The following is a 22,084-nucleotide window of genomic DNA, read 5'->3' as shown; positions in this document are numbered from 1 at the left end:
TCTACCCCACCTTTATTTCCTTCCTGGCAACCCATACCAGTTCTCGGAGGGTCACTTTCTCAGAAAATTGTCCATGATATCCCTTTCTTCCTTAGACTTTTTGGCCTTCCTCTGATCTCTCATAAATTTTCCCTAAAAACACTTCTCAGAGACCACCTTGTGGTCTAGTTTTTAATGTAGGTAGCCTCATCTGGAGCTTATAAGAATTACACATAGACAGCCTTCTGTCCAAATCCAGTTTTTAAGATTTTCTCTTTTTGCATTTTTACTCTTTAAACTTATTTTTGTTTGATTTGGTTTTTGTCCTCTGAACCAGTTTTTTTTTTTTAAATTGGGCTCATTCATTCATTCAGTAAATATTTATTGAGCATCTACTATGAACCAGATACTGTTTCAGGTGGTGGAGATGCAGACAATGATCACTGCCCTCATAGAGCTTGCATTCTAGCAGGAGGTGGCAGAAAATAAAGATAATAAATATATGGTATGTTAGAAGGTGATACAGGCTGTGGGAAAGAAAAATTAGAGCAAGGAAAGGGGATCAGGAGTACTGGAGGAGGGGCAGCCTGCAAAATTAATTAGGGAAGGCCTCAGTGAGAAAGGGACAGTTGAATAAAGACTTTAAGGAGATGAATGAGTTGGCTCAGGGGAGGGTGTCAGGGAAAAGGAATAGCCAGTGCAAAGGCCCTGAGGTGGGATCATGCCTGGTGAGTCTCGGGAGAGTGGAGTGTGGAGCGGAGGGATTGGAGGGAAGAGAACAAAGAGGAAGGTCACAGGGGTAACCTTGGCCCATCCTGTCCAACTTCAGGTCATAGAGAAGAGTTTGGCTTTTCCTTTAAGTGAAACAGGAAATTATAAGGTTTTGTGCAGGGATATGCCACTATATAACTTATCTTTTATATATATGTATAAACATATATAAACATACATATATGTTTATATATCTTTTATATACGTGTGTGTGCGTGTGTATACACACACATATTTTTTAAAAATTATTTGTCCCTATAGCACCTGGTCTTCCTAGGTGATCTCCTATCCAAGTACTAACCAGGCCCAATGCTGCTTAGCTTCCGAGCTCAGACGAGATTGGGCTTGTTCAGGGTAGCATGGCCGTAGACCATGGACCATGGCTCCACTGGGGCACGAATCTAGGACCTTCTACATGTAGAGCAGACATGTGAACCGCTACACTATGGAACCATGTCCTTGACTTATCTTTTAATAGCGTGAGACTGAAGAGTTTTCTGCCGGATTAAGAACAGATGTAGGTGGAGGGCCAAGGGCTAAAGTAGATATAAAATAGGAGGTTGTGGCAATAATCCAGATGAGCAACACTGGTGGCTCAGATCTTGGTGGTGGCAGTGGAGGTGAGAAGTGGTCAGAGTCTAGAAATAATTTGAAGGCGAGATTAGTGCCAACACTTAAAAACTGGGAAATCTAATTTTCTTAGAACTGGCAATGCTGGGCCCATGTTCCTATGGTGCAAGAACCAGCTGACTCCTGGCTATGCCCTTTCACCTGGCAGATTTCCACCACAGGTCCCAGTGGACTCACTTCAAGGTCCTCATCTAGCCTTGAGGGCACTTGGGTTTACTATTCCTGAATTGATCTCCCAGAGTACATTCTGTCCTTCTCCCTGTGTTCTCATTACTGCCTCCACGTGATTTAATTTTAAAGGATAAATTAACTCCCTCCCCTACTTAAATGTTCACTTCTCTCAGGATAAAGACAAAACTTAGCACGGTCCCACCTCCCCGCCTATATCCCCTACATCCTTCGCCCACACATTCTCCGTTCAGGCCTTCATGGTTTCTCTCTGTTTCTTTACTCCCACTCTCGGTCCTTTCTCAAGACCTTTGCATGTGCTGATTCTTCTGCCTGTGATGCAACTCTTCTCCCCTCTTGACCTCATTGACTTCTTATCCTTCAGATCCCAAGAATATCTCTTGTCAGGGTCAAAGTTGGACCCTTGCTTTATGATTATTTATATTTCCCTTTCCCATTAGATCATAAGCCTCATGAGGACAGGAAGCAGATCTGTTTTTCCCAGGAGTGTATTCCCAGGTTCAACATATAGTAGGCACTCACTCCCTCACTCATTTCTTTACATGTTCACCCCCCAAAATTTTTACTGAGCACCTACTATGTGTCAGGTCCTATTCTGGGCCCTGAGGATGAAAAGCCAAGTGTAGACACTATTCTCTGTTAGCTTCCACTGGGTATAGGACAGGGGTAGGGGGGAGATAAGAAACAAGTTTATGAATGTTAGATGGTGGTAAGAGCTATGAAGGAAAAGAAAAGTGGGGTAAGGGGACAGATGTGATGGACATTCTTTTATGTAGGGTAGTTAAGGAAGACTTCTCTGAGGAAGTGGCCTGGAGAGGGAGTTAAAACCTGAATCCCAGGACATGGAGGCTAGAGCCCTGGAGTTAAATGAGAATGTGAGCTTTTTGCTTGGGTCAGATTTGCATGCCTAATGGGCGAATGCTCTTGGAATGGCTGAGCCTGCACTTATGGTGACTCCTGTGTTTGTGCAGCCTCCAGGATAAGCTTCGGGCCATCCTGCAGGCTACGTACACCCACTCTTCCAAGCTGGCCTGCTTCGTGTTCATCTACAAGGGGCTTTGCACCCTGCAGTCCCATGTGCAGGGGAAGACCTACCAGGTGCATTCATTCTTGGCTGCCTTCATCGGATCCTTGTTGGTATTTACAAAGAACGATAACATCAACAACCAGGTAAAGATCCTCTTCAGGGATGGGGTTGGGGACTGGCTGAGGAGGGGTGGAATGTGGTTCAGGTATGAGTTGGGGGTGGAAGTTGAAGAAGATGAGCTCTTGTTTCCCTTCTAAGTCTGAGAGTCTGTGTTTCACCAGTTCCTTTGCGACCTTGGGAAGATCAATTCCCCCTCAGTTTCTTCATTCGGAAACTAAGCAGCTTGTTGGACTTTCATGGTTCCCAAAATCAGTGCATGTGCCACTCTCTGGGGCAAAGATTTCTTTTTTTTAAAACCACTCTACAATGAAATGAGAAAAAATAAAAATGACCCAGGAGTATGATTCTTATAAAACAAAATTTATTATACTCAAAGAATTGTCTCTTATTCCATAACTTGTCCTTTTCCTGGGTTAAAATTCTGTTTTTTGGTTTTTTACATGAAATTAAATGCTAGTTGTTGATGTTTTAAAGTCCTTATTCAACATGAAAAGTTAGCCCCACAGTTTGCCTCCTTCAAACTTATTAAATATTTTTAAATTATAAAAATAGTTTTATTTTCACATTTAAAAAAATGCAGGCTAAGCACCTCTGTTTGTCTGGCACACTTCCAGGTGCTTAGGATACATCATGATAAAAGTAGAAAATAAATTGAAAAGAAAGTTCCTGTCCCCTGACAGTTGTCAAGCCAATATCCAGGGACGGTCAGTCACTTTAACTGTGTCTTGTATAGACCTTCAAAATTTGTGTTTATGTAGTGGACATATTAGGAGTTTCCCACCAGTGAGAACATAACTACATTTTTATACATTCCCACCAGGAATATACAAATGATCCAGTTTATCCACATCCTAGCCAGTATTTGATTTTTAACTTTTTTTTAGTTTTACGCATTTTGATAGGTATGTAGTAACATCTCATTGTGGTTTTAATTTGCATTTCCTTGATGGCTAACGATGAACATCTTTTCATGTGCTTACTTTTCATTTGTAGAACCGCTTCAGTCAAATATCTGCTCATGTCTTTTACCTATTTTCTAATTGGATTTTTTTTTTTTTTTTTTGACCGTTGAGTTTTGAGATTTTTAACAATATATTTCGGATACTTGTCTTTGTCAGATATATATTTGTAAATATTTTCTCCCAGTCTGTAGCTTTTTTTGCCACCCTCTTCACATGGACTTTCATAACTGAAAAAATTTTTAATTTTGATGAGATCCAATTTATCAGTGTTTTTCTTTTATGGATGTATTTTCTGGTGTCAAGTTACCTTTTAGTTTTGAACCATTTAAAAATATTTTTAAATGGTACTAATTTAAAATGTACTCACTTAAAAATATTTTTAAATGAAAAACAATAAATTCAAGATAGTAAAATAGTGATATTAAAATGCCTGCTATATACCACTTCGAATTATCTTGCACACCAACTTTGAAAAACACCTATCCATGCAAGCAGGTGCTCCCGTGCATGGAGTGGGAAGAAGGTTCTCAGTGGCTGTGCCCACCCATAATCTCCTGTTACTTCCTCTCTGCAGATCAGCATGTACCTGTTGTCACGTGCCCTGTTTGCCTTGTGCCGCCTTGGTGTGGAGAAGGGCTACATTCCTGAACCCAAGTGGGACCCATACCCATTGATCTCTGCGATGGTGTGGGGGCTGGTGCTGTGGCTCTTCGAGTACCACCGGCCCACGCTGCAGCCCTCGCTGCAGTCCTCTATGACCTACCTGTACGAGGACAGCAATGTGTGGCATGACATCTCAGATTTCCTCATCTACAACAAGAGCCGCCCCTCGAAGTAACGTGGCCCTGAGGTGCTTATGGGGGATTTTTCAAATTTCATTAGGTACTCTTAAATGATGGAACAAGTATCTAAATCAGACTAAGGAGCCTTGGGCATGGTTTCAGCTGTGCTGCTAACTTCCGTGAAACCAGGGAAAGTCACCCCACTCTCTGGGCCTCAAGGGTCATTGAAATCTCTTTCTGATGGGTATGTTCTTCAACCTTTCTTATGTAACGGGGCTTCTTGCTGGTGGGCAGTGAGTTTGCAAATACGTTTTTATAAAATATTAAGTTCCTTGTCTCAGGTGTTCTATTGGAGATGCTCTAGAGTTCCACTGTCCAGTAGAAACACAATGAGAATCATATACATAATTGAAATTTTTCTAGTAGCCACATTGTAAAAAAAAAAGTGGAAAGAACCAGATGAGATTAACCTTAATTATTTTAGCCCAAATTTCTAAAATATTATCATTTCAACATGTAATTAATATAAAAATTAGATATTTTACATTCTTTTTTCTTGTACTAAATTGTCAAAACCAGGTGTGCATTTTACACTTATAGCACATCTCAGTATGAACCAGCCACATTTCAGGTGCTCAAGTAATGCCTAGTGGCGACTGTATTGGACTATGCAGATGTAGAACACTTCTGTCATCACAGAAAATTCGAGTGGACAGTGCAAATATAGACCTAGAGTACCTGGATTTGAGTACCCATTGCTCCACTGTGTAACTTTGAGGAAGTTACTTGAGGAAGATTCTTGACCTCTCAGAGCCTCAGTTTCTTATAAAATGAGGATAATCGTAATAATACCTGGTGCCCATGTTGGACTTGTGTAACTACAACGACTGCTGCTGCTACTAATCACTTCCATTTAGTGAGCTCCGACTTCCTCCTTGGTACTTTGCTCATAATCCATACAGTGACCTCATTGACCTGTTTCGATCCTCATTTTACAGATGTGGAAACTGAGAATCAGAGACAGGAAGTAACTTGCTCAAGGTAATACAGCTAGTATGATAGCCCTATCAGGGTTTGAAACCAGATCTATCTGTTTTTCAGTGCCTTACTTTAAATTTAGAAACCTAAGCTAAGCTATGCAAATGTTAACTAGTTATAGGGTCTGTTCCAGAGAGGAGTACAAACTCAAATGCCTACAGTGGCCTGGCAAGTGGCATAACATTCTGGGTTCTATGCAGTAGGGAGTGATGGGTACATGGTGAACTGGAGACTTGTGTGCCGGTCTGATTTTTTAAAACCACCAAGCTGGACAAATCAAACAGACCTCCAGGAAGATTTGGTCCGTGGCCCACCAGTTGAAGACTCTTGATCTAATAGAAATACTTCAGTCTCTTTTTATATTTTAGAAGTTACTAGTAGAAATGTGCACGAGTCACTGGAGATCTTATTAAAATGCAGATTCTGATTCAGTGAGTTTGGGCTGTGGTTTAAACATTCCGCATTTCTCACAGGCTCCCAAATGATGTTGCTGCCGGTCTGAGCCATACCTTGAGTAATGAAGTAGTTGGGGATGATAAGGGCCCACCCATAACTATGTGACAAATGAGTTAAACAGAGCTGTTAGGTAATGAAGATGGCATTAGGTCTGATTCTAACAGCTGTGTTCTCAGCCACACTTTTGTACTGCAAGCTTAGAGAAGGTGATCTTGAAGGTCCCTTGGTTCACTCTCTGGAGGCTCTATGAGACCCCAGAGTTATAGGGAGGGGAGAGGGTGGCCATCAGCAAGATGCTGTACAACATCTGTTCTATAGCAGATGCTGGGGGTGCCCTGCCCATATCCCATCTAGCTTACCACCTCAGTATACACCAGCCAACTTTTCCAACAGCCACCTCTGTGTGTATTTCTGCCTGAGGGGCTCTCACTGGCCACTGGCACCTGCTTTGCCACCCTGCAGCACACCTGCAGTGCTGGAAGATTAACATATCCCAGGAACAGCTCTCAGCCAATGACTGATGAATAGTCTTTTTTTTTTTTTTTAAGATTTTTTTTTTAATTTAAGTGTACTTATCATATGAAAGTTTTATCACATAAAAATATCCCCCATATTAAATAATTTCAAAGATACATAATTACTTATATATGTTTTCAATCTAGTTATCCATTATCATGAATCTTTTTGGTTCCCGAACCTGCCTTTTTGACTAGGTGGAATAATTCTAAGCGTGTGCTCCACTCTGGCTCCCAGGGTGCCCAGTAGGACTGAGCTCCGGTTGCCCACAGTGGTCACATGCTCGATGACACCCCCTTTCCTGTCTCCCTTCATGCCCTTACCAGTGCTTCTTGTGCCCACTTCCTGTAATAACCACTTTCACTCAAATTCTTGTCTTGGGCTCTGCTACTGAGGGAACCCAAACTAAAATTGGCCCCTGGCATCGCCGGTGGAGAGACAGTGTAACATGGTGGTTGGGAATGTAGGCTTTGGAGCAAGTGCATGGGCTCAGCCTTGGCCCCTTTGTTTTCTTGGGCAAGCGACTTAACCATTCTGTGCCTATGTTTCGTCATCTGTAAAGTAGGCATTCTAATAGCATACACCTCTTCGGGTGGCCTGGAGGATTAAACAATATGACACACATAAAGTAAACAATAAATGTTTGCTGTTATCTCTAATAGCTTCCAAGTATAGAAGGAAATGTGGTCCTGAGAACTGAATACACCCTGCTTTTAGCCTGTCCTACTCCCCAACTGAAGGTAAAGCCTTGGCTGCCTGCCCTCCCCATGTCCCCCCGCAGCCGCTGGGGGGTGGCCAGCTCCACCACTGACTGTCTCTGCTCTCTAAGAATAGGTTTCCCTCACAGATGGCATCTTTCTGGATCCTGCCAGAGCATCTGGTGCCTCCAACTGCTCACTCCAGGGAGGAAGGCGGTGTGGTCCTTGTCGAGGAGCAGAGTGCTGGCTTCCAGCAGACCTGGGAGGAGTGCCCACTTGGCTCCCTACTAGCTGAGCCTCCATTTCCTAAGAGCAGTAAAACAGGCATTGCCAAAGGGTCCTTGGCACACAGTAGGCATCCATAAATGCTAGTTCCTGAAACAGCACAGTGGTTTAACATGTGTTTGTTTATTAAGCACCTGCTACATTCTTATGAAGTCTTCTGACATGCAAGACTGTAAATAATATTTTTAAAATCAATAATACATATACATCGTACAAAACTTAAATAGTATAAAAAGTGTGTAACGAAAAAGTCAGGTTCCCTCCTACATCCAGGCTCCACCCCTAACCTTCCTCCCTTGCCAGGAACACTCACTATTAGCATTTTTCCAGTACAGCCTTCCTGAGGGATTTTATGCTCAGATTCTATCTTTGTTTTAGAAGGAGCTTTTACATTGCACTGTCAACTCAACAACTCTTTGGCATTTCCTCCCTGTCCTCTACATGTTTGGTTTCTCTTTGATCCATCATCTGACATGCAAATGAGTCCTTTCTTTGAGCTGGTTCCCCCTAGATATCTTTGGCAGGTTCTTACTGTGATCAGCATGAAAATGAACCCCCTAGATATCCTGAGCCTTACCATATATGATGCCCAACATTCAGGCCCATGGAACTCCCAAGCGAAAGGGGAAGGACAAAACCAAAGTTAATTTGGGGCCCTTCTGCAGCTTCGCTCCAGAGATTGTTCAGTGAACCATGTGAGTGTGATGATTCACAGGCTGAGGATGCCAAGAAACTGCCTCCTATGAAGTTTGCTGTTCCCGCCTTTCAAAGGCTCCAGAAAGGATGCTGGAGGTGGTGTTTCTTTCTGTATTGTTCACTTCTCCCACTCTCATGAGTGCATTTTGGGTTTATAAGAATCAGGCTTTAAACCTGACGCTGTCCTAAACCAGAACATTGTACTATGCTCCACCTCCTGGGGTGAACCCATGTATCCACATTCTGTCACTTCAGATAGGTTGCTTTCTTTGACGAATTAGAGAGTATTTATAAAAAGGAACATCATTGTTTTCCTTCCTTTGTCTAGTACCAGATACATAGGGAGAGAATGTGTCTTATTTCAGCCTTGAAGAGCATTTTGGGTAGGAAGTCTTTTTAACTAGAGGATCTCCTGCAGGACTCACTCTTGTGAGCTGGAGGCCACGTGGGCCCAGGTAGAGGACAGAGGGAAAGCTGGGTGCTCTTCTGAGTATTGTTTTTAGAGAGAGCTTCCTAACAGTGGGCTCCCCGTTTTCTGTACCAGGCCTCTGTGCTCAAAGCTGCTGCAGATGTCATGATTTCATATTTAAGACAGGATATGCAGGTTGTGGCGTCTCTGTTAGAAACCTTGTTTTCACTGCTCTTCCAGGCTTCTCCCTTCAGCCTTTCCACGTGGGCTAGACATCAGCTGAGAAAATGGTCAAGGTCAGATCATATCAGCTCTTTTAAGACACTCTTTTCTAACATGTATTTTATTTTATGGATTTTAAAAACAACATTCCAAAAAAAGTCCATAGCCGTCCCCAAGATGCCAAGGGGTTTATGACTTGCTATTGACCCTTCTCAGAATGCTGTTTTTAAAATCCATAAAATAAAATACATAGGATTTAAAAAGATAATTATATTGAACATTGAAATAATTATTAAAATATTTTTAAAATTTGTAATTTAGTAATATTTGTTCTTTTTTAACACATTAACAAGCTCTAGTGGTAGGTCCAGAACTACCACGATTTATGAATACTATCTCAAAATACCTACAGCAACTATGACAGGAAATGAAAAAAGCTGTGATTTCTACTGGTGATAAAGTCTTAGCTTCTGCTAACAGGCTTCTGGTTTGTTGCTTACATTTAGAATTGAGGGAAATGTTACATTTTAGTCAGAAGCTAGTGAAAATATAAATTTAATTTTCTGTCTAAGTTCATGGCACTTGGGTTCATAGATCGCAGATTCAGAACTCGTGCTTGAGAATGACCTTCTCAGCCTGATTTCATGACAGCTGTCATTGTTTACCAAGCCCTGAGCATAGGAATAATGAAAATAATGGCTAATGTTGGCAGAGTCCTTACTAAATGCTAAATAACAGGTAATATTCAAGGCTAGGTATTCAGCAGTGGAAGAAGTAGTACCTGCCTAATTGGGGCTTACAGTCTAGAGAGGGAAGACTGACAAATGAATACATAAATTAGTTAGTTTCATAGAGTGGTAGGCGCTATGAAAGCAATAGTACAGAACAGTGTAATAGATTTGGAAGAGAAAACAAGAGGGTCTGTTTTCCAGAGAAGGCTTCTCTGAGGAGGTGATGTTTGCTCTGAGAACCGAATGGAGAGAGAGCCGTGTGAAGTGTGTTCCCGGTGTGTCGAGTATTATCCCCGTAAGCATCTTTGCCGTAAGCATCTGTGCCGCAAACATTTTCACTGCACAACTAATTGGCCATACAGCGAATTTTTGCCTTGTAAAAGAAAAGAATTGGTTGACAATTTGGTTTTTTGTTTGGTCGGTTTCATTTCTTCATTGATTTCAGACTTAATGTATTTAAGCTAGTTGTCAGTTTGGTTTTATTTCTCTATTGACAAATTTCTCACAGTTATTCCCATTTTTATATTACAGTAGTCCCCTCTTATTGTGGGAGATGTGCTAAGACCCCCAGCGCATGCCTGAAACCATGGGTAGTACCGAACCCTGTATTTACTATTTTTTCCTATATATACATACCTATGATAAAGTTTAATTTATAAATTAGACATAGAAATTAATAATAACTAATAATAAAATAGAATAATTATAACAATACGCTGCAATAAAAGTTATCTGAATGTGGTTTTCTGTCTCTGGCAATTTTTATATTTTTCAGTCTAAGTCTGTTCCTGAATCTGCGTAACCATCCCTTACTTGCAGTAAATGGCTTGGCGTCACTTGTTTTAGGGGATCCCTTGCTGAACTCCTTGTATAAACTCAGTACTTTCTGGCACAACACATTGTCATCAGTTAAAACATGTTTTCTTCTGTTCATGTCTTCCACCCACAAATTTAACGCCTTTTCCATCTTTACCAAGCACTTATCACACATTGTGGCCATAACTTTTGCAGTTTGAGGTGCAACAGCTAAACTAGCACAAATTTATTTTTCCTTCCTCACAATTTCACAGATAGAAGACTTATCCTTACTGTAGATCTTGGCAGCCTCAGCATACAACTTTTTTTCTTCCTTTATTAAGTCTAGAACTTTCACCTTTTCACTTAAAGATAGCACTTTATGGCTTCTCTTTGGCATTTCCAAATTGCCGACATCAATACTCTTGTACTTTAGGGCCATTATTAAGTAAAATAAAGGTTACTTGAACACAAACACTGCGATACCATGACAGAGGATCTGATTACTGAGATAACTACTAAGTGACTAATGGGCGAGGAGCATGTACAACGTGAAGACGCTGGACAAAGGGATGATTTATATCTCAGGACAGAGTAGGGCAACATGAGATTTCATCCACTACTCAGAATGGCATGAAATTTAACTTACGAATTGTTTATTTCTAAACTTTTCCATTTAATGATTTTGGATCACAGTTGACCATGAGTACCTGAAACCACGGGAAGTGAAACCGCAGATTCGAGGGGAATACTGTATATATAAATCTTAGCTAGCTCTCATAATTCAGTGACAAGTAGATGTGGTGGTGGTGGACTTAATATAGTGAGCATTTCTTCCAGATGATGATGATTTGCCCCGAGAGATGGTTTCTTATTTTGAAACATACTATATTGGAGGAAGAAAGAGAGGCCAAGGGCCCTCTTTAAGGGTACGGAGTTGAACTCACATTTACCGTAGAATAAAGACAAGTACTTAGGTACAATCCATAAATTAAAATCAGTTATTTGTGCAGTATTGCTGTTAAGATAGGGCAAGGGTGTTAAGGTCTGGGTGATTCTTACTAAATGCTATTCTTGCTGAACGTTAAAATGTGGCACGGTATTTTGCAGATGGGCTGTAAACAGGATGAGCTTGACAGGAACCCAACCCGCCAACTGCAAAGAAGAAATCAACATGTAATTAGCCAAACAGAGTATATAAGCAATGGCTAAGCCTCCCTTCAGGGAGACAGCTTTGCGAAGTGTCTCCTTTACTTGCTACAAGTAAATAAAACTACCTAATGACAACCAACCATTTTCTGAAGGAGGGAACCCCTTGAGTTCAGTAACAAATCTGGCGACTCAGATGGGACTCTCCTAAAAGGACTTCCTCTTAGCTTTGTGTGGATGCTCGGCGAAGCAGTCAGCAGTGGCAGCTCCCCTGGGGCTTAGTCGCCTGCATCTGCACTGGACAGAGGATCTGTTCTATAGAAAACTCTCCCGTGGTGCTGACCACCAGAATGGTTTCCTGGTCTGCCTCAACAGTGGAGTGGGGTGGACACCTGAACCTGTTTTTTGCAGTGCCTCTGGAGGGAGGTGTGTAGAGTAGCCCAGTGGTCACTTTAATTAGTGTTTCCATTCTTGTTTAGGGTATAGAGTTGTCAGAAGGATAGTTTCATTTCTGGTGTGTGCTTGGTTTCAGGTTGGTTGGACAGGAGCTGCCTCTGGGACTCCAGATTTAGGGCCTGACTTAGGTCTAACTCTGGATGATTGAGGATCGCCTGTGGGGCAATCCAAGGCATCCTCAGATGACAATCTCTGGTCTGGTTGCCTGATTGTCAGGGAACCCTGGGTCACTGGTAGTGTTTTCAGTGGGCTAAAAGTTATGGGATCATAGTGTCCACCACCCTTTAGTTTCTGTCCTACAGGAATTTGATTTGTTCTTTGTGTGTCATTACTCGTCTTATATGTAAGTGTGTTGGTTATAGGAAAAATCAGATTTGATCCCCAGTTGTAGCCTCTTGGTGTGCATTCTCCAGAATTGGATAAAAAGGGTTCTGTTTATTTGACTTAAATAAATTAAGCGCTTATATAAATTAAGAAACATAACAAATGAGTCAATGGTAGGAAACTGTCCAGTCCAGGGCAGCCTTGCTAGAGGCTGGGAGTCTATCATAGATTCAGGAGGCATTGTTTTTTAAGTGCAGCTTCTTTGCTTCCTCAGGTCTCGGCATTTCCCATGAGATCATTTAAATTCACATTTGTTGCTTTACACACACAAGCTCTCCCCCACAACTCTCCTGCCCTGCTTCTATCCAAGGAGGGCAGCTTCTGGAGCACCTGCAGCCAGGGTGGACCTCATGATGGGAAATGGGGATGGCACCCAGGCCTTGCAGTTCCCTGAGCAACATCGAGGTTCCCATCAGACAGGCTGCACCACCTTCACTAAGGAGGACAAGCAAGTGAGCTCACGGTTTCCAGTGGAAGTGATCTGGGGTAGGAGAGTATCTATCTCTTAACCTAGAAAGCAGGCAAGACTGAGCAGCAAAGGTTTGGCATGGCAATCAGGGGCCAGTCTATGGCTAATGGTGTAAAGATATATGCTTGGAGTTATATGGGTAGAATTACCGGTTTTACCTATGAGCCAAAAAAATGAAGCGTGTTTTGTAGGCTATTTGAATAAGACTTCCATTGCTTCCCTTCCTCTGAAGGATAAGGGGGAGGAATTACGTGCTATATCTCGTCAAAGAATCTCATTGATATGAAGACATGTTCTATTAGCAGGTATGATTTCAGAAATTTTACCAAAGGTGTGATAACAGAAGCCAAACATTCTAGGAGTATTGAAAACTAAATAAACTAATATTACCTGATTGGATTGGTGCCAGAGAGAGAGGGGAAAAAAAAGTCTGCTCTGATTTAAAATGTAGTTTGAGTCAGCTTTTTTGGACTTGCAAAATGAAGCAGGTAGAATCAACCACACGTATGTATTTTGAGTAACAATTTGAAAGGTTGGGCTTCCTAACCACATGGTGTGGGAGAAAGGTGGAAATGACACGGAAATGAATTGCTTTTAGTCGGGTGCAAAATTTTATTAAGATTTTGGAGTGGTCTTAAAAAGTAATTTACTGGTTTCCTGTCCATTCATACAAAAGTATATGTATTGAAGTATGGTTTTGAGATCACTGACTCTGGGCAGGTGCACAGTCATGCATTCCTTCATGTCAGAGCCTAGTCAGGTCACGGAAACACATGAGACCTCAGCTTTTTTTTGAGCAACAGCCTATTAGCTCCCTGTCTCTTCTCCAAAGCTACGGGGTGGCTGGGTGTGAGGTGTGTCGAAGTGAGAGAACTTGCTCTACATCCACAGGCAGGATGAGGTGCTTCCAAGCTGTGTTCTGTCCTTGTGGAGTGGCCCTCATTCAGCCTGGGCACAGGCCTCTATGGCTTTGGGAGTCTGCTGACTGGCAGTGGAATGGGCTAACTTGGGCACTTGCCCTGCTGTGGAGGCAGCAAAGTGAAGCAGCCAGTGTTTTGTCTAGCCAGAGGCAGCCAGTGGACGTTTAGGAACAATACAGCACTGCTAAGGTATAAGCTGGGAATGAAACAGATGAGGGGAAGCCACGGCACCCAGAATCTTAAGCAGATTGGGTCTGAATTGTGGCATGTGAGCCAAGCTGTTAAACCCTGCATTCTGGGCTTGTCCTCTGCCTCTTACAGTCCCATCTGTTTGGGACATGGGGAGGCCTTCTCGGCCCGTCTTCTCTAGGAGTCTAGAAGCCAGAGCAATGAAAGGAGGAGAGGAGCCAGGACCTGTAAACTACAGTAGAAGGTGACTCCACAAGTGTGGACTTCTGCAGCCAAAGAGGGGAGGCGGTATGGTGCAGCCTCTTGTGACATCGCTGACTCTCCTACTTTCCCCTTCCGTTTCATTCTGATTTGAACAACCTGCGCCTGCAGCTGTTTCCTGCACCTTCTTGAGCACAGAATGGGAGCTTCACTTTCAGTTCGACCTCCTAATGTTTCCAAACTGGGGACATGGTCGAGGGGCCACAGTCTGTGAAAGACAGAAACTGGGTTATGTAGACCTCAGGTGACCTGCTCATCTCTAGCCTCGTCTCAGCCCCTACCGGGCAGTGGGGTTGGGGGACAAAGAGGTAGCAAGTGCGTGATGGTTTCTCCCTGTATCCTGATTTTCAGAAGGGCTTTAGTGTGAGAGCTGCAGCTGTGCAGCTGTGCAGCTGACTGGCTAGCGGATGATGTTGAATAGGATGTCTGATCATAGAGGGCCTTGGGCTGTGTGGGCCTTAACAGCATGGCCTCACATGCTTGGCCTTACCCTCCTCCTGTGTGTGTCTGCATGCATGTACACACACACACACACACACACACACGCACACACACACGCACACGCACACACACACACGAGTTTGCATTTCCCAGGAGTGCCTTCTATCATCATGGGGGACCTTTTCTATGATGCACTGTCCCAAGAAAGTAGATGCAGAGGGCAGTGCCAGGACTTCTTCCCTAACTGTTCTCCCTCCCCAGGCTGAGGTACAGCTTTTCACTTGGCCACCTGGTAGGCATCACTGTGCTTGAGAAACCATGGGACACTGACTGAATATTGTGTAGAACTGTCATATCTAGTATCCCTTTCCCCTCTGGGATTGCTGTGCTTCATCCACTAAGCTCGCCCTTTCTGCATAGTCACTTCCTGACCAGATCCTACCTGTCCTTCAAAGTCCTGGATAGACCTAGCAGCTCAATAAGTGATACCTGAATAAAAATCATGGCTTGCTTTCCTTGATCATATAGGAAAAAAATAGCACCTTCTGCCTTTCTATCCCTTTCTGGCATTAATTCTAAGAGGCTTAGAACTCTTTGTCCTGAAGGAGGCTGTCACCCTAGTCTATCTTGCTCGTTTGATCCTCACCAGTGAGTTTAGGAGTGGCAGGGTCTCAATCTCCTTGATTTTCCCCCTGCTTCTGCCTCACCTCTTATGGCGCATGTCTCTGTTAGAGCAGTGATGTCTTAATGCACCCCTGTTCTCAGGAATTCCAGAACCTAGGAAACCCCCAAGACTTTCATTACTCAGGCAGCCAGAGAATTTCATTCTTCCACCTCAAAAGATGTATTCTGTCTGTGTTCATCAGGGAGCAGTTACAGAGGTATGACCCTTGTCCCCATTCCCTCAAGAATGAGGAGTAAACACTCTCATGGGAATTGTCTCAAGGTCCGGGCAGTTCTTACTAAATGCTGTTCTGGATAAAGTTAAAATGTAGCACAGTATTTTGTAGATGCAGCTGTAAACAGGATGAACTAGCCAGGAACTCAACTGCAAAGAAGGAATCAGCCAAACAGTGTTTATAAGCAATGGCTAGGGGAGACAGAGCTTTGGAGGTGAATCCCCTGTTTCCTTTACTTGCTGGAAGTAAATAAAACTGCCTAACGATTGCCACGTCTAGTTCTTGAATGGAATACCCCAGGCGGTGAACCCCTTGAGTCTGGTAACATTGCCATGAATCTACACATATTTTAAATAGTCTTTTTAATGGTTTTTTCATGTTTCATTGTCTTTTTAAATGTTCCTCTTATTTGTCACGATTTTATTTTATTTTTTTTTATGGCAAAATTACCTATGGCCAATTAATTATGCAGTGAAAATGTTTGCAGTAGCAATGCTTGCAGCAAAGATATCCACAGCAAAGATGCTATAGCGAAAGTACCTAGAACTGTTCACAGTATAAGGTCTGCAAAGTGCACAGGCTCACAGGAGGGAAGGAGCTGAAAGCACTCCAGGGCCTGGCAGGAGTTCTGAGTGGTTGGGATGGAATGCAGGTTGGAGCTCTTTGGAGTGTTGGAGATGAGTCTGAGAGTCCTGCTGGGCCCATCAGGCAGGCTTTGTGAGCTAGAGTAAGGGGTTTGGATTTTCTTCTGAGTCTGCTGGGCAGCCCGTGGCAGGCATAAGCAGGGGAGTTATGTGATGTGATCTATAGTTAGGAAAGATCCTTCCAGCTGTGTGTGGAGAAGAGTGTAGGGGGCCAGGCTGGCAGCAAGGATCCAATGACAGAGGCACTCGGTGGTCCAGGTTAGAGACCATGGAAGCCTGGACCAGGGTGGGGTCATGAGGTCGAGAGAAGTGGGCAGAGCTAGGGTGTAATTTGGAAAGACTCAGCAGCCCAGGGCTGTGGGCATGAGTGAGAGGGGTGTAGCATAGCAAATGACCCCAATGTTCCCCCTCCTTAGGCCTTACCCCCCAGCTGAGAAACAAGCCCTGACCTTACCCCCACACCCCTTCCTCAGCCCCCTAGGCCCTCCATAGCCCCTCCAGGGCCTGCCACCCGCCCACCAGGCCCCTGGCATGCGGGCTTCCCAGCTGGCCCCCAATTGTTGTCACTCCCCAGGGAGTCATGGGAACACACTCCCCCTGGCCCCTCCACCCCCCTCTTCCCAGACAGGGCCAGGCCCTAACAATGCCCCCTCAGCCAGCCAGTGGCCTGGACACAATGCCCCTGTTTTGGTTCATTGCCAGCTCCAGGAGGCCTGCTGGGTTTCCTGGCCTGTTTGGCATATATATGACTCTGGCTCCAGCAGGGATTTTTTTGTTGTTTGAAAAAAAAGATCTCTGCCTCCTCCTCTCTGAATATCTTAATATAGTATAAAAAACCTTTCTCTTCCCTTCAGGAGCCCTCCCTTCTCCCCTCCGTGACTGCATTAGCTATGTGCCTATCAACCCAGGGACCAAATGCAGGTCAGCAGGTGTCAGCAAGAAAATGAAAAAAAGAAAAGCTGCTCGTTCCAAGGCCAACCTCGAATGTACTGGTGATGCTGAAGATCATGAGAATAATCTGAAAGCTTATGACATAGCCGGCACCATACCTGGCACTTTCTGTACATCATATCTCATTGCTTGTAAAATGCCATCAAAGATTATTTATTTTATATTATTTTGAGCCCCTAAGAAAGAAAAGAGCTATTGACAATAATAATAATAATAATAATAATAATAATAATAATAATAATAAATAAAATGGAAATGTCATTGATTGTATGATGCATCTCAATTTCAGAGATGTTAAAATATGAAAAAAAAAAGCCTTATAATGAATGGAATATGAAATTGTCTCATCTATACATTGATTGCCCTACAAATGTAATTTTTACCTTGTGCCTAATAGAGTTTGAGAGGCAGAGCAGGGACTGTTTCAGGAAAACTCTCCTATTCAGCCTAACAAGAACAGTTTTCTTGTCTCCTTTGGAAAAATCGAGAGATGTAGGCAAGCTACTTCGGTGATATGTCTTTCATTCTTGATAACAGTTGACATTTATTGATCTCTCTCTATGTGCCAAGTACTGTCCTAAGCACTTTAATATCTCATTTAATGTCTCAACAACACTCTCAAGTAAACCTTTATTATCATTATTATCATCTCCATTTTATATATGAAAAAGCAGAGCCCGTCTGCTCTAAGGGCCCCCTACCAACTCTGTGGCCCTGGTCAGGGCAGGCATATCTGCTATGTCTGGTTTACCTCCTCTCCTTGGAAAAGTAGAATCCCTCTTCAGAGGTTGGGATGATAATAAGGAGAGGAGGTCCCCAGAGCATGAACTCAAGGCGTAACGGGTTGGGGAGAGAGAGGCTCACTTATCAACCAAACCTATCTGCTTGCATTGGACCTTGGACCCTCTAGCTCATACTCCACTGAACACATCCATCCACTTGGCCAACGCCACACAGCTAGGCAGCTATTGTCTGGCACTCAGCCCCATGTCTTCCATATCTACATTTTCAGTTACTTGGGAAGCAGAGGAGCTGTGCTAGTGCTGGTTGGTTCCCTGGCAGTAATAATATCACTAATAGTAGTTAACATTTATTGAGTGCTTACTGTGTGCCAGGCACAGTCATCAGGGATTGTAAACTCATACCTGGAATGGCAAGGCCACTGAATGAGGCAAGCCGGGGAGGAACTATAGTGGCCTAGAGGGTCAAGGCTCTGGCAAAATGGGAGACAGCAACTGCTCAGCACCATGGTGGCCTGGCTAGTATTCCTGGATATTACCATTTTAAAAGACAGTCAGATACTTGAATTTTTATATAGCATTTCCAAATTTAAAAAATTTTAATTCATAATTCAGAAAAAAATACTGTGGGCAAATTAAATCACACCTGTTGGTCAGTTTGCAAACTCTGCTTCTCTTGTTTTCTCTTTTAACCCTGACACCCATCCTATAAAGGAGCCTTTGCTCCCTTGTTCAATGGGTGGGGCAAGCAAAGCTCTTCAAGGGAGTCAATCACTTACTCAAGGTCGTCTAGCCAAGCCACACAGTTGGGGTCTGCCTGACTGCCAGGCCTTGCTCCTACGATAGGTGGCCCCTTGGATGGGTAAGAGGTCTGTTCAGACAGCCAGAACTGGCACGGTGACAGAACATCTCCAAGGACAGTAAACCGTCAGTCAAACAATTCAGTGTAGCAAGGAGGGATCATTTGAGACAAATGTGATGTCACAGACATAAAACTCCCCACCTCCCTCTGCCAGAACTCAACAATGGATGTCTCTGTGCCCCTTAATAAAATTAAGTCTCTGCAGAATTTCTGTCAATTATGCATTCATAATGATGGGATGTTCAGATTCAGATTTTTTTTTTTTTTTAAAGCTAAGAATGTATGTTTTGGGGAGGTGGTATATGTGGAATAAATAACTTTGAATTATTTGTGTTGTCATACTTAATGAACATATTGTGCAGGTCTGTAGAAATAATTCTGACTCTCCCACTGGACTATGAGCTCCAGATATTGCAGATAGGTTTGTTTTGCTTCCAGCTGTTTCCCAGGCACCCAGCACAATATCTCACACATAGTAGGTGTTCAACAAATATCTGGAATAAGTGAGGTTCAGAGGAAGTGAATTGACTTGTCCAGGTTACACAGATGAAGGTTCCTGCTTACATCCACCTGATTTAGAAGCACATGCTATCACTTTTACATCATCCTGCCTCTTGGAAAATCAAGGGAAAGATATCTCCAACCCAAAGATCATGGGCTCAGGAGCTTCTACTTCTTTGGACTCAAGTAAGAAGTTGGTGGAGGTGGTGCTGGGGGTAAGCACCTATTAATTAAGCCACTATCTACCATAATACCTTTTGGGAACTGTACATTATACTTTTGACAGCTCTGAGCCTAGCTCTTGGGATCTTTTCAGAGGGTGTGAAGAGCAGGCCCTGGATTTTGCAGTGGGGCAGGCTAAGTTCCCATTTCATTTCTGCTGTGTGATCTTGAACTTTGAGCGTCCCTCTCTGAGCCTCCTTCCTCTAACCATGTCCATAAGCAAGTTTCACTTATGGGATTACTGGGTTGAAAGGAGATCATCAATTGAAGTGGCTGCCCAGTAAGTGTGGATTTTGGAAGTCTACCAGACTGAGGAGAACTGTTGACATTGAGAACAGCCTTATTGGGATTGGACAGGCTTGGGGCCAAGAGGCCCCATCTGTCGGGCCTTTGCTGCTTTCAAGTGGGTATTAATAGACACAGAAAGCCTTTATCTCTTCCTTGATTTCATATTGGGAGTTCTGGTTTTCACTCCTTTCTGCTGAGCAGGCCAAGCGGGGTTTGTGGGACCGAGGGCACCTGCTTCTACCTGTGAAGCTGTATATTTGAATACTTTAGGGAGGACAGGGCTTTGGAAAATCCTTGGCTTTGGCCTCACTGAGCCTGAATAATGGCCTTTTCACTTGGTTGGTAAGCTCATACCCTTTGGGCCTCAGTTTTCTCATCATAAAATAGGTCAATAATAACTATGTTTTCCTTCTCTAGCAACCGATTCAGTGCTTGGCACATGCCAGGTGCTTATTAAGTGTTCATTGAATGACAATTGGAATGGGAGGGCTTTACCAAGCAAATATTACTGTTATGGAGACCCTTCGGGGAGATGTAAAGAAAAGAAACTCCATCTGGAATGGGTGTGTTGCTGGCTTCTCTCACCCTCTGTCAGGATCTGGCTTGGTTTTTTGAATGAGACCTACCATTCTAATGGTAGCTTCTCTATCTGAGGAAGAAGGAGACAAGCTGACCCCAGGGCTGAGAATCCAGTGTAGGCCAGATTCTGACACTGGCTGGCTTCACAGCTTCCTTATGGGTCTCAATTTTCCAATCTGTACAGCAAGAGGCTATATACTTTCTATGGTCCTTTCTAGTGCTGACACAGTGCAGGATTTGCAATGAGTAATTTCACAAACTTCTACTGCTTTCCTAAACCATCTTATAGTTTATAAAACACTTTTCAGATCCCTTATGCTTTTCATCGTCATGGAAACTCTGGAAGAGGCCAGGGCAATGTGCCCATCTTGCATATGAGGACCTGAAGCCGAGAAGTATCCTCAAGTTGCTATAATTTGAGGCTGCACCACACATTTTGGTTATATAGGTATGTCAGTTTGTTCTCAAGAGTGAACGTGCATAAAAATCACCTGGAATAGGGGTGGGGGATTGTGAACTTGTGAACATGTCAATTCCTGGGCATTTAGAGATTCTAAATGGGCAGGAGCTGGAGGGTAGGCCCCAAGTTAACAAGTTCCTAGGTGATTCTGAAACCAGGGGCCTAAAGACTACTCTTGGAGAACCAGGGCCTCCTGTTGCATACTAGATAGCCTCTGGGACCAGCCTGTTTCCTTTCATAACCCCTCTTAGCACCTGCTCTGAGATATACTCATGCCATTAGTGGGAAGAGGCCCTACTGGAGCTCGCAGTCTGGTAGGGGAGGCAGATGGAGAAACCGAGTGTGGTCAGTGCTGGAACAGAGGCAACATCCAGCAGTGGAGGGAGTGAGTAACTCTGGAGGGCTCTCTGGAGGAAGTGATGTTTATACTGGGCCTGTGGATTTGATTCTTGTGTCTTAGCGTGTGTGTGTGTGTGTGTGTGTGTGTGTGTGTGTGTGTGATCCCCACCAGACGGCAAGCAAGTTCATAGAAAATGATCAAGTCTTTCACATCTCTGCCCTCAGTGTTGGCACAAGGCCTGGCACAGAAGAGAGGACAATATTGGTCAAATCAGCTGACCTGGGCAATGAAAATGGTGATGGAAAGGTCTCAGGGCCTCCGGATTAAATAAATGCATTTTCATGTTCAGCATCTTTACGTCTTCCCTTTATGAGATCCAACATGGAGTTAGTTTAATTGTGGACATTCCTCAAAGTATTGCAAACATTTGTTACCTCTCTGTTCTCCTTCCTCTCTTTTTCACTAGACTGTGAGCTCCTCGAGGTCTGAACTAAGAATGGGGCACAGAGCAGGCTTTCAAACATTTGTTGAACGAAAGAAAGAACGAATGAATGAGTTCAAGCAGAAGCTGTGCACAAGCTATTGAAGATAAAAAGAGGCTTGGAGGAACCCCCCCCGCCCCCCGCCCCGGCTATTTTAGACCAGACGTCCCTCCCCATTTCCTGAGAGCCGCCTTCTACTTGAGCTCTGGCTGAGAGGAATAGGGTGGGTGCAGGATTTGGAAGTTAATGGCACACCTGGGGCAATGTGTCTGGGTCTTTGAGATGGGCATGAGAACCTAGAAAAGAGGAGGGGCAGTTTCTAGAGATCAGGGCTGAGGGCCTTGGGGCTACAGGTATGTGTGTGGGGGTCATATGGGATCTGCTGGCGGTGAGATGTGCACAGAGGACGCTCGGTCCCAAAGATTTCCATGGAGAGATGAGCAGGGTGGGGTGTGTCAGGCCGCCACGCCTAGCGCAGGGGCCCGCCCCGCCTGGGGGCGGGGAGTGCAGACACGCCTAGCACCGCCCTGACAAAGCTGCG

The 22,084-nt window shown here is 43.7% G+C and overlaps 2 protein-coding genes across 2 annotated transcripts in view; both read left to right on the top strand.

Moving 5' to 3' along the window:
• The window catches only part of PXMP4 (peroxisomal membrane protein 4), a 21,762-nt gene extending 3,322 nt beyond the window's left edge, over nucleotides 1-18,440 (top strand). The window contains exons 3-5 of the mRNA XM_006921728.3: nucleotides 2,541-2,739; nucleotides 4,253-4,528; nucleotides 16,973-18,440. Of these exons, the coding sequence (XP_006921790.1) occupies nucleotides 2,541-2,739; nucleotides 4,253-4,516 (463 nt within the window). The 3' untranslated portion in view covers nucleotides 4,517-4,528; nucleotides 16,973-18,440. The remainder of the gene's footprint in view (nucleotides 1-2,540; nucleotides 2,740-4,252; nucleotides 4,529-16,972) is intronic.
• The window catches only part of E2F1 (E2F transcription factor 1), a 19,075-nt gene continuing 9,639 nt past the window's right edge, over nucleotides 12,649-22,084 (top strand). The window contains exons 1-3 of the mRNA XM_015596890.1: nucleotides 12,649-12,781; nucleotides 16,973-17,179; nucleotides 19,209-19,387. Of these exons, the coding sequence (XP_015452376.1) occupies nucleotides 12,649-12,781; nucleotides 16,973-17,179; nucleotides 19,209-19,387 (519 nt within the window). The remainder of the gene's footprint in view (nucleotides 12,782-16,972; nucleotides 17,180-19,208; nucleotides 19,388-22,084) is intronic.

The sequence above is a fragment of the Pteropus alecto genome, unplaced genomic scaffold (genome assembly GCF_000325575.1).
Source record: "Pteropus alecto unplaced genomic scaffold, ASM32557v1 scaffold45, whole genome shotgun sequence".
NCBI classification, from domain to species: Eukaryota; Metazoa; Chordata; class Mammalia; order Chiroptera; family Pteropodidae; genus Pteropus; species Pteropus alecto.
Note: the sequence above shows the minus strand (reverse complement) of the source record. Positions and strands in the feature narration are given on the sequence as shown.